Source organism: Aulonocara stuartgranti (genome assembly GCF_965226115.1).
Source record: "Aulonocara stuartgranti genome assembly, chromosome: 7".
Taxonomy (NCBI): domain Eukaryota; kingdom Metazoa; phylum Chordata; class Actinopteri; order Cichliformes; family Cichlidae; genus Aulonocara; species Aulonocara stuartgranti.
Window position 1 is genome coordinate 13,251,899 of NC_138945.1, and position 14,406 is coordinate 13,266,304.

Below are 14,406 nucleotides of genomic sequence, written 5' to 3' on the forward strand. Positions count from 1 at the left end.
GGACACCTCATCTCTCATCCCGAGTTACCAGAGTTCAAATATCCAAACAAAGAGAGAACCCACATGCACCTAGAAAACCCAGGTGGTCGCAATCAATAGCAAAGGCCAAGAAGCCAAAACACCAGCATGAAGTGTGGGAAAAAACCCAGCAGACCCATAGATGCGTCAGGGGCACCCAGAGAGAAGGGCCACAGCACAGGGAAGTGAACAGACCCGAAGCCCAAAAGGGACACCAGCCAGCAAAGACCCAGGCACCACAGCACACCCCCGATGGCACATGACGACCAGTTCCAGGAGGCACCCACCCGAGCCCCCCATTCCCAGTACCCCCACCAATCTTGAAAACGGGAGGTACCCATCCCATCCCAGAGCCATCATCTTTCATTCAATCATTCTTTCCTGAATGAGTGTATACTTTGTGAATAAACTTTTAGCACTCTCACATCAGTGTCTCGCTTGCTGTTGACTATAATGCCAGATCATGGAATGAACTGAATATGAACTAGTGATTTAAAGGCATACTGTAGAATTTCAAAAGCCTTTTCTTCTTTTGTTCATCTGAGGCAGGGGCCCTCCGTTTTTTTTTCTTTTCTTTCTAAGGTACAAAGCATAGAAATAGCAATTTTACACCGTCCCTCTTGTCGTCTATGTACCTTCTAGGGCAGGGGTCGGCAACCTGCGGCTCCGGAGCCGCATGTGGCTCTTTAGTCCCTATAGTGCGGCTCTGCATGGTTTGGGAAAATAAATTAGAAGTATTTAGCTGAAGTGTATTTTATTTATGTTAGTTCTTTTTTAACTTGTAGTTCTAAATTGGAAGATTATTGTAATATATAAGGTCTCCAACAATGCTAGTGTTAGCGGCGCTAACGGCTGCAGACAGGAAGATACTGCCAGCACCGGAAACGTGCTCGTCATCTCCGAGCATGAAGTAAGGAGAGCCTTCAAGAGAGTGAACACCAGGAAAGCAGCAGGACCAGACAGCATCCCAGGTCGTATCCTAAGAGACTGCGCATACCAGCTAGCTCCTGTGTTCACTGAGATATTCAACATCTCTTTATCTCAGTCGGTGATCCCCACATGCTTCAAAGAGTCCATCATTGTTCCTGTCCCGAAGAAACCCCACCCTGCTTCTCTCAATGACTATCGCCCTGTAGCCCTCACCTCAGTAGTGATGAAGTGCTTTGAACGCCTGGTCAGAGACTTCATCATTTCTTCACTACCAGACACACTGGACCCACTACAGTTCGCTTACCGTCCAAATCGTTCCACAGACGATGCCATCTCTCATCTCCTCCACACATCACTCACTCACTTGGACACTAGAAGGGGGAATTATGTTAAAATGCTCTTCATAGACTACAGCTCTGCATTTAACACCATAATTCCCTCCACACTCACCACCAAGCTGGAGCATCTGGGACTCAGCTCATCTATGTGTCAGTGGATCTCCAACTTCCTAACTGGCAGACCACAGGCAGTAAGGATGGGCGGACATGTCTCAGCCTCCACCACTCTCAGCACTGGAGCCCCCCAGGGGTGTGTTCTGAGCCCCCTGCTGTACTCTTTGTACACATATGACTGTGTGGCCACTACCAGCTCCACCACCATCATCAAGTTTGCTGACGACACCGTCGTGGTGGGCCTGATCTCTGATAACAACGAGACGGCCTACCTGAAGGAGATTAGGAATCTGGAGAACTGGTGCCAGAGGAACAACCTCCTTCTAAACGTCAGTAAGACAAAGGAGCTGATAGTGGACTTCAGCACTAAGCAGGAGAGGAACTACCAGACCCCCGTCATCAACGAGTGCCCAGTGGAGAGAGTGGACAGCTTCAAATACCTCGGAGTTCACATCACGCAGGACCTGTCATGGTCCTGTCACATCAACACCGTGGTGAAAAAGGCCCGACAGCGTCTCTACCACCTCAGACGCTTGAGAGACTTCCAACTGCCCTCCAAGGTGCTCAGGAACTTTTACTCGTGCACCATAGAGAGCATCCTGGCGGGAAACATCTTAACCTGGTTCGGGAACAGCACCATGCAGGACAGACGAGCTCTACAGAGGGTTGTGCGGTCAGCTGAGCGCACCATCCGCTCCGAGCTCCCTGACCTGCACTCAATCTACAGCAGGCGGTGCTGGACCAAGGCCAGGAAGATCGTGAAGGACCTCAGCCATCCCAACAACAGACTGTTCTCTCTGTTGAGGTCAGGAAAGCGATTCCGCTCCCTGAAGACCAACACAGAGAGACTGAGGAGGAGCTTCTTCCCGCAGGCGATATGGCCTCTCAATCACACCACCACACAGTACTGACCCACACATATGGTTCTTACACACACACTGGACTTTCTGGACTTTGGTTTTGCACAACACTGGTCACTATATTCTTCATTTCCGGTTAATACTTGTACAGCTGCTGTTATTGTGTATATATTTATTTATATTTAGATTTCTTCATACATTCTTATATAGTTCTATATTGTGTATTTTGTTGTACAGTTATTTTATTTTCAACTTTAATTTATATATTTATCTTTATCTTATTCTTCCCAGTTAAATTTACCCTTCATTCTAATTTGTGTTGTACAGTTATTTCATTTTTAACCTTAATTTATATTTTATTCCTTCCTAGTTAAATTTACCCTTTTTAATTTTTCATATTTATTTCCTTTCTTATTCATAGCCTTTTCCTTTTTTGTTTTCTTTAGGTCTCGAGCAGTTGTCCAAGCATTTCACTACATATCGTACTGTGTATGACTGTGTACGTGACAAATAAAAATTTGAATTTGAATTTTAATATTGAAATATAAAAATAAAATTATATTCTATTATTTTTTCATCGCTCAAAATAAGCATCACACTCGCAGAAGCCGGTGTACCCGCCGAAACGCCGTGCATTTATCGAGACTTTCAACCGAGGCCCATTATGGATCCTCGGATCCACATTATGTCAGCAGCTCCACCGTGAACTATGTTAAAAACAAACACCGCTCACGCCTCACAGATGACAGCTTACAGTCCTGTGTAAAGATGAAAGTGACTTCGTACAGCCCCAATTTGCAGATGCTGTGTGCGGAGGTTCAGGAGCAGAAGTCCCATTGTAAACATATCACGGCAGACCCGACAATGTTTCCATGAACATGCTTTTCAGCATCTCTTTATTGACCACTTTTCACACACGGTTGCTGTACACATACAGCCGGCTGCAGCTTTTCAGCTCACAGCCCGACACATACCAACACAACAGCATAGATAGCACAGACGTTAAGGCGGCGAGGCGTGATTGCTGGTGCCCCTCAGGTGGGTCCGCCTCCCCTGCAGCGGCGCTGCAGACCACGCCCGCCACACACATTAACCAGGTAAAGTACATATTTAGGCAGAATTCTGTAAATATCTATTTTTCATTTTTCAGCAGCATAGTGCTTTTTTCCAATTAGTTTTTAAAAGTCAGGTCAAGGCTCCAAAAGCCCAAAGGCGATATAAGGGGGGCGGCTCACAACAGTTTTTGTTTGCTGGATCATTTTACTTCAGCTTGGTGTCTTTCCTTTTGTTATATTTCTTTAAGAGTTCAAAATGTGTTAATTACATAAATAAAATGTGATTTTCTCTGTAGCACTTCATGGATTTCATAAGCAACACACCTTAGTTGTTTATACAAAGTATAAAGGTAAAAAAAACAATATATACAGTGTTATCTTAATTTTAGATGTCAGAAAGTATTTGTGGCTCCCAGTGTTTTCTTTTGCGTGGAAACCGGGTCCAAATGGCTCTTTGGGTCTTAAAGGTTGCAGACCCCTGTTCTAGGGTAACAGTGCAAATTGATTACATTTCCCACATTTGTCTATTTCATCTTATCGTTGTTAATTTCATTGCTGTTGTTTAGCCCTGCGACAGACTGGCGACCTGTCAAGGGTGTACCCCGCCTCTCCTCCTATGACAGCTGGGATAGGCTCCAGCACCCCTTGCAACCCTGAAAAGGATAAGTGGAAGCGAATGGATGGATGGATGCTGTTGAGAATTATGCCTGTGAACTATTACTATTAAAAAAGTAAATAAAATATCTAACTTCCTTTTGTGGTGCACCAGCACACTGTTATATTTTGCACTCTGGTCCAGCCTTTGGCCAATTTCGTCTATTTAATTTTTTGTCTGTACTGTAAGCCCACTCTTTGTCTTGTATGGTATGTGTTTTATTTTACATGTCTTTCTGTCTTTCAGTTGTGCCCACATATATCTGTTTGGTTTTGTTGATTCATTTGATATGCCACCTACAGTGGGGCAAAAAAGTATTTAGTCAGCCACCGATTGTGCAAGTTCCCCCACTTAAAATGATGACAGAGGTCAGTAATTTGCACCAGAGGTACACTTCAACTATGAGAGACAGAATGTGAAAAAAAAAATCCATGAATCCACATGGTAGGATTTGTAAAGAATTTATTCGTAAATCAGGGTGGAAAATAAGTATTTGGTCAATAACAAAAATACAACTCAATACTTTGTAACATAACCTTTGTTGGCAATAACAGAGGTCAAATGTTTACTATAGGTCTTTACCAGGTTTGCACACACAGTAGCTGGTATTTTGGCCCATTCCTCCATGCAGATCTTCTCGAGAGCAGTGATGTTTTGGGGCTGTCGCCGAGCAACACGGACTTTCAACTCCCGCCACAGATTTTCTATGGGGTTGAGGTCTGGAGACTGGCTAGGCCACTCCAGGACTTTCAAATGCTTCTTACGGAGCCACTCCTTTGTTGCCCGGGCGGTGTGTTGTGGATCATTGTCATGTTGGAAGACCCAGCCTCGTTTCATCTTCAAAGTTCTCACTGATGGAAGGAGGTTTTGGCTCAAAATCTCACGATACATGGCCCCATTCATTCTGTCCTTAACACGGATCAGTCGTCCTGTCCCCTTGGCAGAAAAACAGCCCCATAGCATGATGTTTCCACCCCCATGCTTCACAGTAGATATGGTGTTCTTGGGATGCAACTCAGTATTCTTCTTCCTCCAAACACGACGAGTTGAGTTTATACCAAAAAGTTCTACTTTGGTTTCATCTGACCACATGACATTCTCCCAATCCTCTGCTGTATCATCCATGTGCTCTCTGGCACACTTCAGACGGGCCTGGACATGCACTGGCTTCAGCAGCGGAACACGTCTGGCACTGCGGGATTTGATTCCCTGCCGTTGTAGTGTGTTACTGATGGTGACCTTTGTTACTTTGGTCCCAGCTCTCTGCAGGTCATTCACCAGGTCCCCCCGTGTGGTTCTGGGATCTTTGCTCACCGTTCTCATGATCATTTTGACCCCACGGGATGAGATCTTGCGTGGAGCCCCAGATGGAGGGAGATTATCAGTGGTCTTGTATGTCTTCCATTTTCTGATGATTGCTCCCACAGTTGATTTTTTCACACCAAGCTGCTTGCCTATTGTAGATTCACTCTTCCCAGTCTGGTGCAGGTCTACAATACTTTTCCTGGTGTCCTTCGAAAGCTCTTTGGTCTTGGCCATGGCGGAGTTTGGAGTCTGACTGTTTGAGGCTGTGGACAGGTGTCTTTTATACAGATGATGAGTTCAAACAGGTGCCATTCATACAGGTAACGAGTGGGGGACAGAAAAGCTTCTTACAGAAGACGTTACAGGTCTGTGAGAGCCAGAGATTTTCCTTGTTTGAGGTGACCAAATACTTATTTTCCACCCTAATTTACGAATAAATTCTTTACAAATCCTACCATGTGAATTCATGGATTTTTTTTTTCACATTCTGTCTCTCACAGTTGAAGTGTACCTCTGGTGCAAATTACTGACCTCTGTCATCATTTTAAGTGGGGGAACTTGCACAATCGGTGGCTGACTAAATACTTTTTTGCCCCACTGTACCTGCTATGGACTGCAGCTGAAAATTAGCTCTGCTGAATCTGTTGTTTGCCAAAAGGGGAAGAATGGCATTGATGCAGTCTTATTATCTGAAAAAAATGTTGACAGGAACCAAAGGTGTACATGTCTGTTTTAGTTGATCAAATGTTTGCAGCTGCATAGGATACACAGGTGCACATCCAAGTGAGAGTAGTATTGTGCTATTGATGGCACAGAGAGTGAACCACTCAAGACCTAAAGTAAATAACGGTTTACTTTTTTATTAATTTTGTTACACAGTAGCTGTCAACAGGTTCTGGAGTACCACAGTGTGTCAAACCTGCCATACTTTGATTTTACTGTTAGTAAAAGATAGATTTGCCATTTATAATGACCAAAGCTAAAAAAGGCATACCATTTTAGTTTCCCACAACAAAATCCCAGATTCAGACGCCAAATTAAAAAAACCTATTACCTCCAGCCAGGTGACCCCTCTATGACCCTCCATCAAACCTACCCAAGTTGGATGAGGCTCTGCCCTGTGCTGCTCTGTCTTGCAGTTCCTGAGCAATTTCTAGCTGGTTTTGGTGGTGCTGACGAGCCCTCTCCAAGTCCTGAACCGAACAAAAATAATGCATTTTTATCAGACTGTGATTCATTATTTCGTAGTTATTTGTTTTTCAGTTAACTACACCTTTATAGTTATATACCAACCTGCATGCATCGGGCAGCGTGCCCCAGACCAGCATATGCCCTCATCTCAATTGCTCTGTCGACCAGCTCTTGGGCCAACTCCAGCACTCTTGTATGGTACGATATGGCCTTGTCAAAGTCCCGCTGGGAGTGGTAAGCGCTCCCCAGGTTGCTGTACGCTCGTGCCTCCTCACGTCGGTTCTCCAGACTCTGCCAAACAAACCACCATTTCACCGTCACTAAGAAATTACCTTTGTGGTTATTTATTGGCATGCAATGGAATTTCCACAGAGATCACAACATTTATATTTTCTTTTGCTATCCCAGACAGTTAAAGATGGACATATTGCTAAAATGATCCTTTAGTGTATTTAAGCTAGGTTCTCAGGAAATCATTATCCTGATATAAACTGTGTAAATCTATGTGTTGTGTGAATGTCTAAGAAAGAAGAAGAAGAAATCAAACCCAGTGTTGTATTAGTGAGTGAGTTAGGCATTCATAATTCTGGCCACTAACTTTTAGTTAATGTTAGTCAGGGGGACTAGCAGTGGATTAATCTGAATTTGGTGCTGTGATGAGTATTTGTGGCAGCTGCAGAGTGGTTATTCAACTGAGTCAAAACAAACCACTATATCTTTTAGGCATGACCTTTTTGAGATAAACTCCAAAATTCACTGTGGTCAGTCAAGAGGTGCTTTTTGTGAATTAATTAAGTAGTTACAATAAAATAAATCTATTAACAGAATGTGAAGGAACAACTTATATATCCCAAACAAATATAATGCTAAAAAGATATCAGCTAAAGCTTTAGCTGGGCTATACTTTTGTGTAATATATCCTTTTACCAGAAAATGGTGCAGATTTAGTCAAATCTTTTGTGGAAATGTGGGCAGGACTAAGAAAAAATATCAAAAGTTTACAAAATAGCAGCACAGATCTCAAAACACCAAAGGCTAAATAGAAATACTGTTGCCTTGTCATGGTTAAAATATGCAGAGCTTAAATTAAAACTGCACCTTTTAAGAGATGAAAACCAAAGAAAAACATATTGGTAATGTAATATGAATATATTACATTACCACTATACCTTTGCAATGTCCAGATGCTGCTCATGGCATTGGACAGCATTGGTGAAGTCTCCCAGCGCAGTGTACACAGCACCCATGTTGCCTAGCTGGCGAGCCTCGGAAAGCTTGCACTGACTTTGCCGTGCCAGCAGCACGCACTGTTTATGGCTGGCAAGTGCATTAGGGTAGTCACCAATAGCTGTGTACACATGACCCAGACTGCTTAGAGCACTAGATGCAGCCTGAAATCACACATGCACAACATACATACATTGATCAGTGTTCAGTAAAAACAAACAACAAAAAAAAGGTACACAATAATTCACATGCTTATAATAAACAGGAACACAATCATGTAGACCAGAGGTGGCAAAATAAATGTACTTCATGAACCGTACACAGACCAATTTGATCTTAAGTAGGTTTGCTAGTAAAATAAGTGAAAAAATTCTTACATTTTTACATTCTTAAAATGTTCACACTTTCAGTTTTAATTGTCCATCCATTTACATAAAAGATAATGAGCAGCCAGAAATGTATTCAGAAAAATAAGATCAGTTTCAATTGATATCAGTTATAATTTTTTGGGGAAAAAAAAAGCATTGTCTAACATGCCAAATAACTAATCACTTCCTTGTTATGTTGATAGAAACTATAATCCTGTCTGTGCAATTAGCTTTCCTTCAAAATGTAATTTGTGTTTACATTTTGTAAACACAAATTACATTCTGTTTTTATTTTCTGTTTCTGCTGCAAATCAGCTGTATAAAGGTGTCATTTCTGGGTAAGAAAGGGATAGTTCAGGGAGAATGGGAAAGGAGGCAGGATAAACAAGTGAGGAAAACAGGCATCACCTCCTCCCACCTCAAATAAAATCTTGCCAATGGAGGACACGCACATCTTGGCGGCGCCACGAGTGAAAGCTCATCCTTCACATCTTATTTAGACCCTGCTGTGAGAGTCTGACCCTCTGCCACCACCACCTCAGCTTTGTATCAGGTTCTAGCAACCCTATTATTACTCTGTTTTAGTTAACACATGAAACCCTTTTATAGCTCCTTGAGCTGCCTAATGATTTCTAGCACCCCTCATCCTGCTAATTACAGAGCTTCTTCAGGAATAATACCATGCAAATCAAGATGAGGGTTTCATCTTAAGCTCGCTCGTTGCTGTCTTCATGCCTGCATGTGCATGAAAATAAGAACTCATGTCCACACACACACTAGTACTGCCACAAACAATTATTTTGATAGTCGACTACTCACCGATTATTTTTGCGATTAGTCGACTAATCAGATCATGCATCCATTGGATGTAAAACCTACAGGTTATTGCACCAGCATGCATCTGCTCTTATATAACTACCATTAGCTTACAGCTTTAAATGTTTAAGGTATGTGCTAACTAAAAATAAAGACAAGATGATAGTTTATTAAATTTTAATGAAATTTGCAGATTGTTTCGGTGAAGTTTAATAAACTCAGCCGTCTGCTCCTTGCTATCTAAAATATAACAGGACACCGGAGTATATTCTCGAGCATCTCACACTTCTGATAATCAGTTGTCTGCTTGATGTTTATTCAGTGGTGTAAAAACAATAACTTTAATCTCAGCTAAACCGATTTACTCAGGAACAAATAAAATACTGAAAAAAGCCAAACAATAACATTTTCAAGTTATCTAAGTGACTTATATATCATGTTTAATCTGAGTAGCGAAAGACGGGGGTGGGTTTGAAAACGATTTTCCGGGAGTCCGGTGTTCTCACCGGCTCTAGTGAGCCTTGAACCCCGGCTAGCTATCGAGCTGGTGGGTAACAGACGTCTCTGAAAACGTTGGAGCGCTTTTGAAAATATGTGGTGTCTTGATAAACTGAGCAGATATTTGAAGTTTACACAGCTACATTCTGGCCTGAAAATATGTTAAACGTTTATTTTGTGACCCAGAAAGAATAATAAGAGTAATATTAAAACTAACTAGATACCACCATTGTGGCATGAATTCAGGGATAGGTTGGGCCACGAAGTATACACCCGACCCATCCTTCAAATCTGGGGAAACGAAGGGTGCATTTGTCGGCCACATTTGCCGGCCGCATTTGTCGGCCGCATTTGTCAGTCTTCGTCGTGTCGCTGTAACGTAATCGGCCTACAACTGCGGGCACAGGAAGATGCGGTTCCTGAATTTGGACACAGCTACAATACCGGACACAGCTTCTCTATCTTCAGGGTTTAACGGCAGCTGGCATTCTTGTCCATGCAGTGCTGCCATCCTCTGTTTTAGTCCATTATTACACTCTTAAATCCTACTATTATTTCCTGCGTCTTTTGGGATCTTACAAAGCTTCAAACGATGCGTCGAGTATTAAATTAGGCGATTTTGATAGTCAACGTAATCGTGAATAGTTGACTAATCGTGGCAGCCCTAACACACACACACACACACACACACACACACACACACACACACACACACACACGGAATGTCAGATCCATGTCAGATAGTCTTGTCTGCTTCTCATATTTGACAGAAAAAATCTGAGAAGAAATGTGACCCACTACATTTTTGCCTTAGTAATTTAAAAGCAGCCTACTGATTCATAACTAATCTAGAGATTATTGGGATTGATCTTTTTGCTATCAATGGAGGCATATGAAAAAGATGTGAGGTGTGAGCAATGGTTTGTTTCAAATTAAACAAGAGAATGAGACAAGAGCAGCAGTGTGTACTGACATATGTCTTATTAATTAATGTATCTATACATGACAGATCCCAGAAGTAAGGGAAATATATACCAGATATGGGTGCACCTATCTTGGTAAGTCCTCAGTCATGCAGGCCAAGAGGCCTTGATGAACCCTTGGCAACCTATAGTCACTAGCAAAAAAATATGTATTCCCCACTTGGGTGGCAAGTGGTTGGTGGAGATCGCTGTCTACTGCTGGGTGAAACTGCCATAACAAAAACCTCTTTGATTGCTTGATTTAGTAGCAGACTCACAGACTAGTGGAATTGCAATTTGCATGGAAGATACCAAATTTTCTACAAACACTAACTAACCACCAAACAGCACAAATGCAAGCCAGAAACAGAGAACAGCATTTTAGACAATAAGAAACCAAAAGATTTCAAATTGTATATAATTTGAAGACAAACAGTTGACATTTCCAGTTTGTGTGACATTCTTCAGTTTCAGTAATTTAATGAATGGTTGATGATTACCTGTAGACTAGTTGGCGTCTTTCATACAAACTATGGCTGATTATGGCAATCTGCTAGCAACCAAAGCAATCACAAAAAGGTTTTCAGTGTGCCAGCATATATCTTGTTGGGATCAATTTTACTGATGGCAAGCATTCTCCAGCAAACACTTGGAACTGGTTGGGGAACACAGGCGATTGCCAAGCAGTTTCTATGCCTGTGTGACTGGGACCTAACATTATTTAAACTAGAGAGTATTCTGTGGTGAAAGCAAGGAGTGGCATTAGACCTGGGTCTGAAAAGTAAAGATAACACTGAAGTGCCTAAATCCATTTGTATTTGTCCCAATGACCAGCCGGGGGTGACTCCTCTAATTGAAATATGCGATCGTGGCTCAAGAGTTAGGAGTTCGCCTTGTAATTGGAAGGTTGCCGGTTCGAGCCCCGGCTCGGACAGTCTTGGTCGTTGTGTCCTTGGGCAAGACACTTCACCCGTTGCCTACTGGTGGTGGTCAGAGGGCCCGGTGGCGCCAGTGTCCGGCAGCCTCGCCTCTGTCAGTGCGCCCCAGGGTGGCTGTGGCTACAATGTAGCTTGCCATCACCAGTGTGTTGATGTGTGTGTGAATGGGTGGATGACTGGATATGTAAAGCGCTTTGGGGTCCTTAGGGACTAGTAAAAGCGCTATATAAATACAGGCCATTTACCATATAAAAGTCTATGAAAGAAAAATCCCTGGGTTTATGAACACAGTAAACACTTTCCTGGTCAGTCTATATTCTTAACAACAAGATCTTTATCTAATTGAATAAGCACAAAATTCATTTTGTAAATTATGATCCTAAATAGAGTCCAACAGCCATTAAAGCATGGCAACCTTGAGGATTGATCAACTTTCCTCAAGTGCTTACTAAATGTGCTATATCAAAGTGGCTACTTTATTCTTTTACACACAGTCTGATTACGTTGTGTACCATGACTTACACAATGTTATGTTATTCTGAATTTATGCCACAATTGAATTACATTAAAAAAAAAGAAATAATAATTTTTGCTTTCAATACACTGAGCATCATAATTAAATACTATCTTATATGATTTGGCCAATAAATTAATTGAAGAATTTCTATCAGGCTTTATCGCTCTCTCCTCAGTGTTTAGCGTAAAGGCCTGCAGAGTCTCAGCTTGTTACAGCAACACTGAGACAGTGTGCTGCAGTCTAAAACAACACCTCAAATGACTCACACAAACAGTGTTATTTCCTTGGCACTATGATAATGACTTCAATCTGTTGAAGTCCAACAATGTGCATATCTGTGAACACACAGTGAGAAGTAATAATCAATAAACCATGTCCTAAGGTAAAACCTCACACAGTAAGAACCATCTCTTTGGTTCATTCACAGTGAAAGTAATTAAGTTTAGAGGCCATCTGAGCACAAACAGCAGCCTATCTTTGATTCAGACACACACACACACACACACACACGCACACACACACAAACTTAAAAAGTAAAATGTGAATTTGACCTTTCAAAGAAAATCACAAGGGACAGACAAAGCTTAGTCAAAAGTTATGTTTAAAGGTTTACAGAATTTGTAAAGAAGTAAAAATTAAAATAACTTTTTAAAGAGGGGTTATTAGCATGATTATAACCAATATAATAGCACTTGAGGTTGCCTTTAAATGCAGTTCAGTCCCTCTATAGATGGCCATGTTAAAATGTTCAACTTCAATGGTGACTGTTAGTGTACATGTTGCATGTTTACAGGCTAGACCAGGAGTCCCCAATCCCAGTCCACGAGGGCCAGTGTCCCTGCAGGTTTTGATCCATCACAGCTGATTTAAATGGATAAATTGCCTTCTCAACATGTCTTGAAGTTCTCCAGAGGCCTGGTAATGAACTAATCATGCGATTCAGGTGTGTTGACCCAGGGTGAGATCTAAAACCAGCAGGGACACCGGCCCTCGTGGACTGGGATTGGGGACCCCTGGGCTAGACTATAGTTAATTTTTTAAATTGTATAACAACTGTGAGGTGGATAATTTTTGTAGAGGTCACCCATTTAGATTGTGTTAGGTGTGCAGTCAATTATTGATTAATTAATAAATGGCTTCAATTTTTTTAAACCAGAAATGCAACAGTCTATTTTAAAAAATATTTGCTACTTTTTGTTGTCAAGTTTGATAGGAAAGTTGATGTGTTTTGGATAAGTAAACTAAAGCAGGTTATTTGAATTTTTTCTTTTTGATCTGTGTTCAATTCTAAGCAGCAGTTTTTAAAATTGTTTTCTGACATATATAGATAAAAGTAATTGATACTGCAATGAAAATGCAGTATTAGTTTGAGCCCCAGAGGAATTTGATAGAAAAATCTATTCCTTCATTTCAATTGCAGCCTATATGGACAGATAATACACATCCATGTCCTTTTAAATCAGGTTTCATCAGTGCTAAAAACTGTCACTGAAAACAGCCAAACTGACCTTTAGTGGAATTTACCACTTGTGATTAACATCAGAATACCCTGTTCTTTTCTTTCTGCTCATGTGTGTTCACAAGTGAGCGCATGTTTGTGAAAAATACGACAGCACACATCTACAGAAATCCATGTCCCCACCCAAGTGATGAGGGTAAACACATAAAATCCAGTTGACACATCTGTGCTGGAGCTCCAGGCAGGAAACGGAGATTTAATAAATGACGACACATCTGTGTCTACAGTCAACTGGCCAGACAAGTCTTTGATTTCCCTTAAGAACATCTTACTTTAAGAGAAAAAACACAGGCGTACGCACGCACGCACGCACGCACGCACGCACACACACAAATACAGTCATATGTCTGGACCAGTCCATGTACACAGACATACATGGACTGGTCTAGACATATATGTTTTTACATCTCCCTCTCTCTCTTTCCTATATACAGGGAGTGCAGAATTATTAGGCAAATGAGTATTTTGTCCACATCATCCTCTTCATGCATGTTGTCTTACTCCAAGCTGTATAGGCTCAAAAGCCTACTACCAATTAAGCATATTAGGTGATGTGCATCTCTGTAATGAGAAGGGGTGTGGTCTAATGACATCAACACCCTATATCAGGTGTGCATAATTATTAGGCAACGTCCTTTCCTTTGGCAAAATGGGTCAAAAGAAGGACTTGACAGGCTCAGAAAAGTCAAAAATAGTGAGATATCTTGCAGAGGGATGCAGCAGTCTCAAAATTGCAAAGCTTCTGAAGCATGATCATCGAACAATCAAGCATTTCATTCAAAATAGTCAACAGGGTCGCAAGAAGCATGTGGAAAAACCAAGGCGCAAAATAACTGCCCATGAACTGAGAAAAGTCAAGCGTGCAGCTGCCAAGATGCCACTTGCCACCAGTTTGACCATATTTCAGAGCTGCAACATCACTGGAGTGCCCAAGAGCACAAGGTGTGCAATATTTAGAGACATGGCCAAGGTAAGAAAGGCTGAAAGACGACCACCACTGAACAAGACACACAAGCTGAAACGTCAAGACTGGGCCAAGAAATATCTCAAGACTGGTTTTTCTAAGGTTTTATGGACTGATGAAATGAGAGTGAG

The 14,406-nt window shown here is 41.7% G+C and overlaps 1 protein-coding gene across 4 annotated transcripts in view; it reads right to left on the reverse strand.

The window, feature by feature from the left end:
- Positions 1 to 14,406, reverse strand: part of ttc28 (tetratricopeptide repeat domain 28) — a 166,523-nt gene that overhangs the window by 47,992 nt on the left and 104,125 nt on the right. For all 4 annotated transcript variants that reach the window (XM_082540931.1, XM_082540930.1, XM_082540932.1 and 1 more), the window contains 3 exons: positions 7,636 to 7,857; positions 6,569 to 6,757; positions 6,372 to 6,468 (listed from right to left, as the gene is read on the reverse strand). In XM_082540931.1, coding sequence (XP_082397057.1) covers positions 6,372 to 6,468; positions 6,569 to 6,757; positions 7,636 to 7,857 — 508 coding nt within the window. The remainder of the gene's footprint in view (positions 1 to 6,371; positions 6,469 to 6,568; positions 6,758 to 7,635; positions 7,858 to 14,406) is intronic.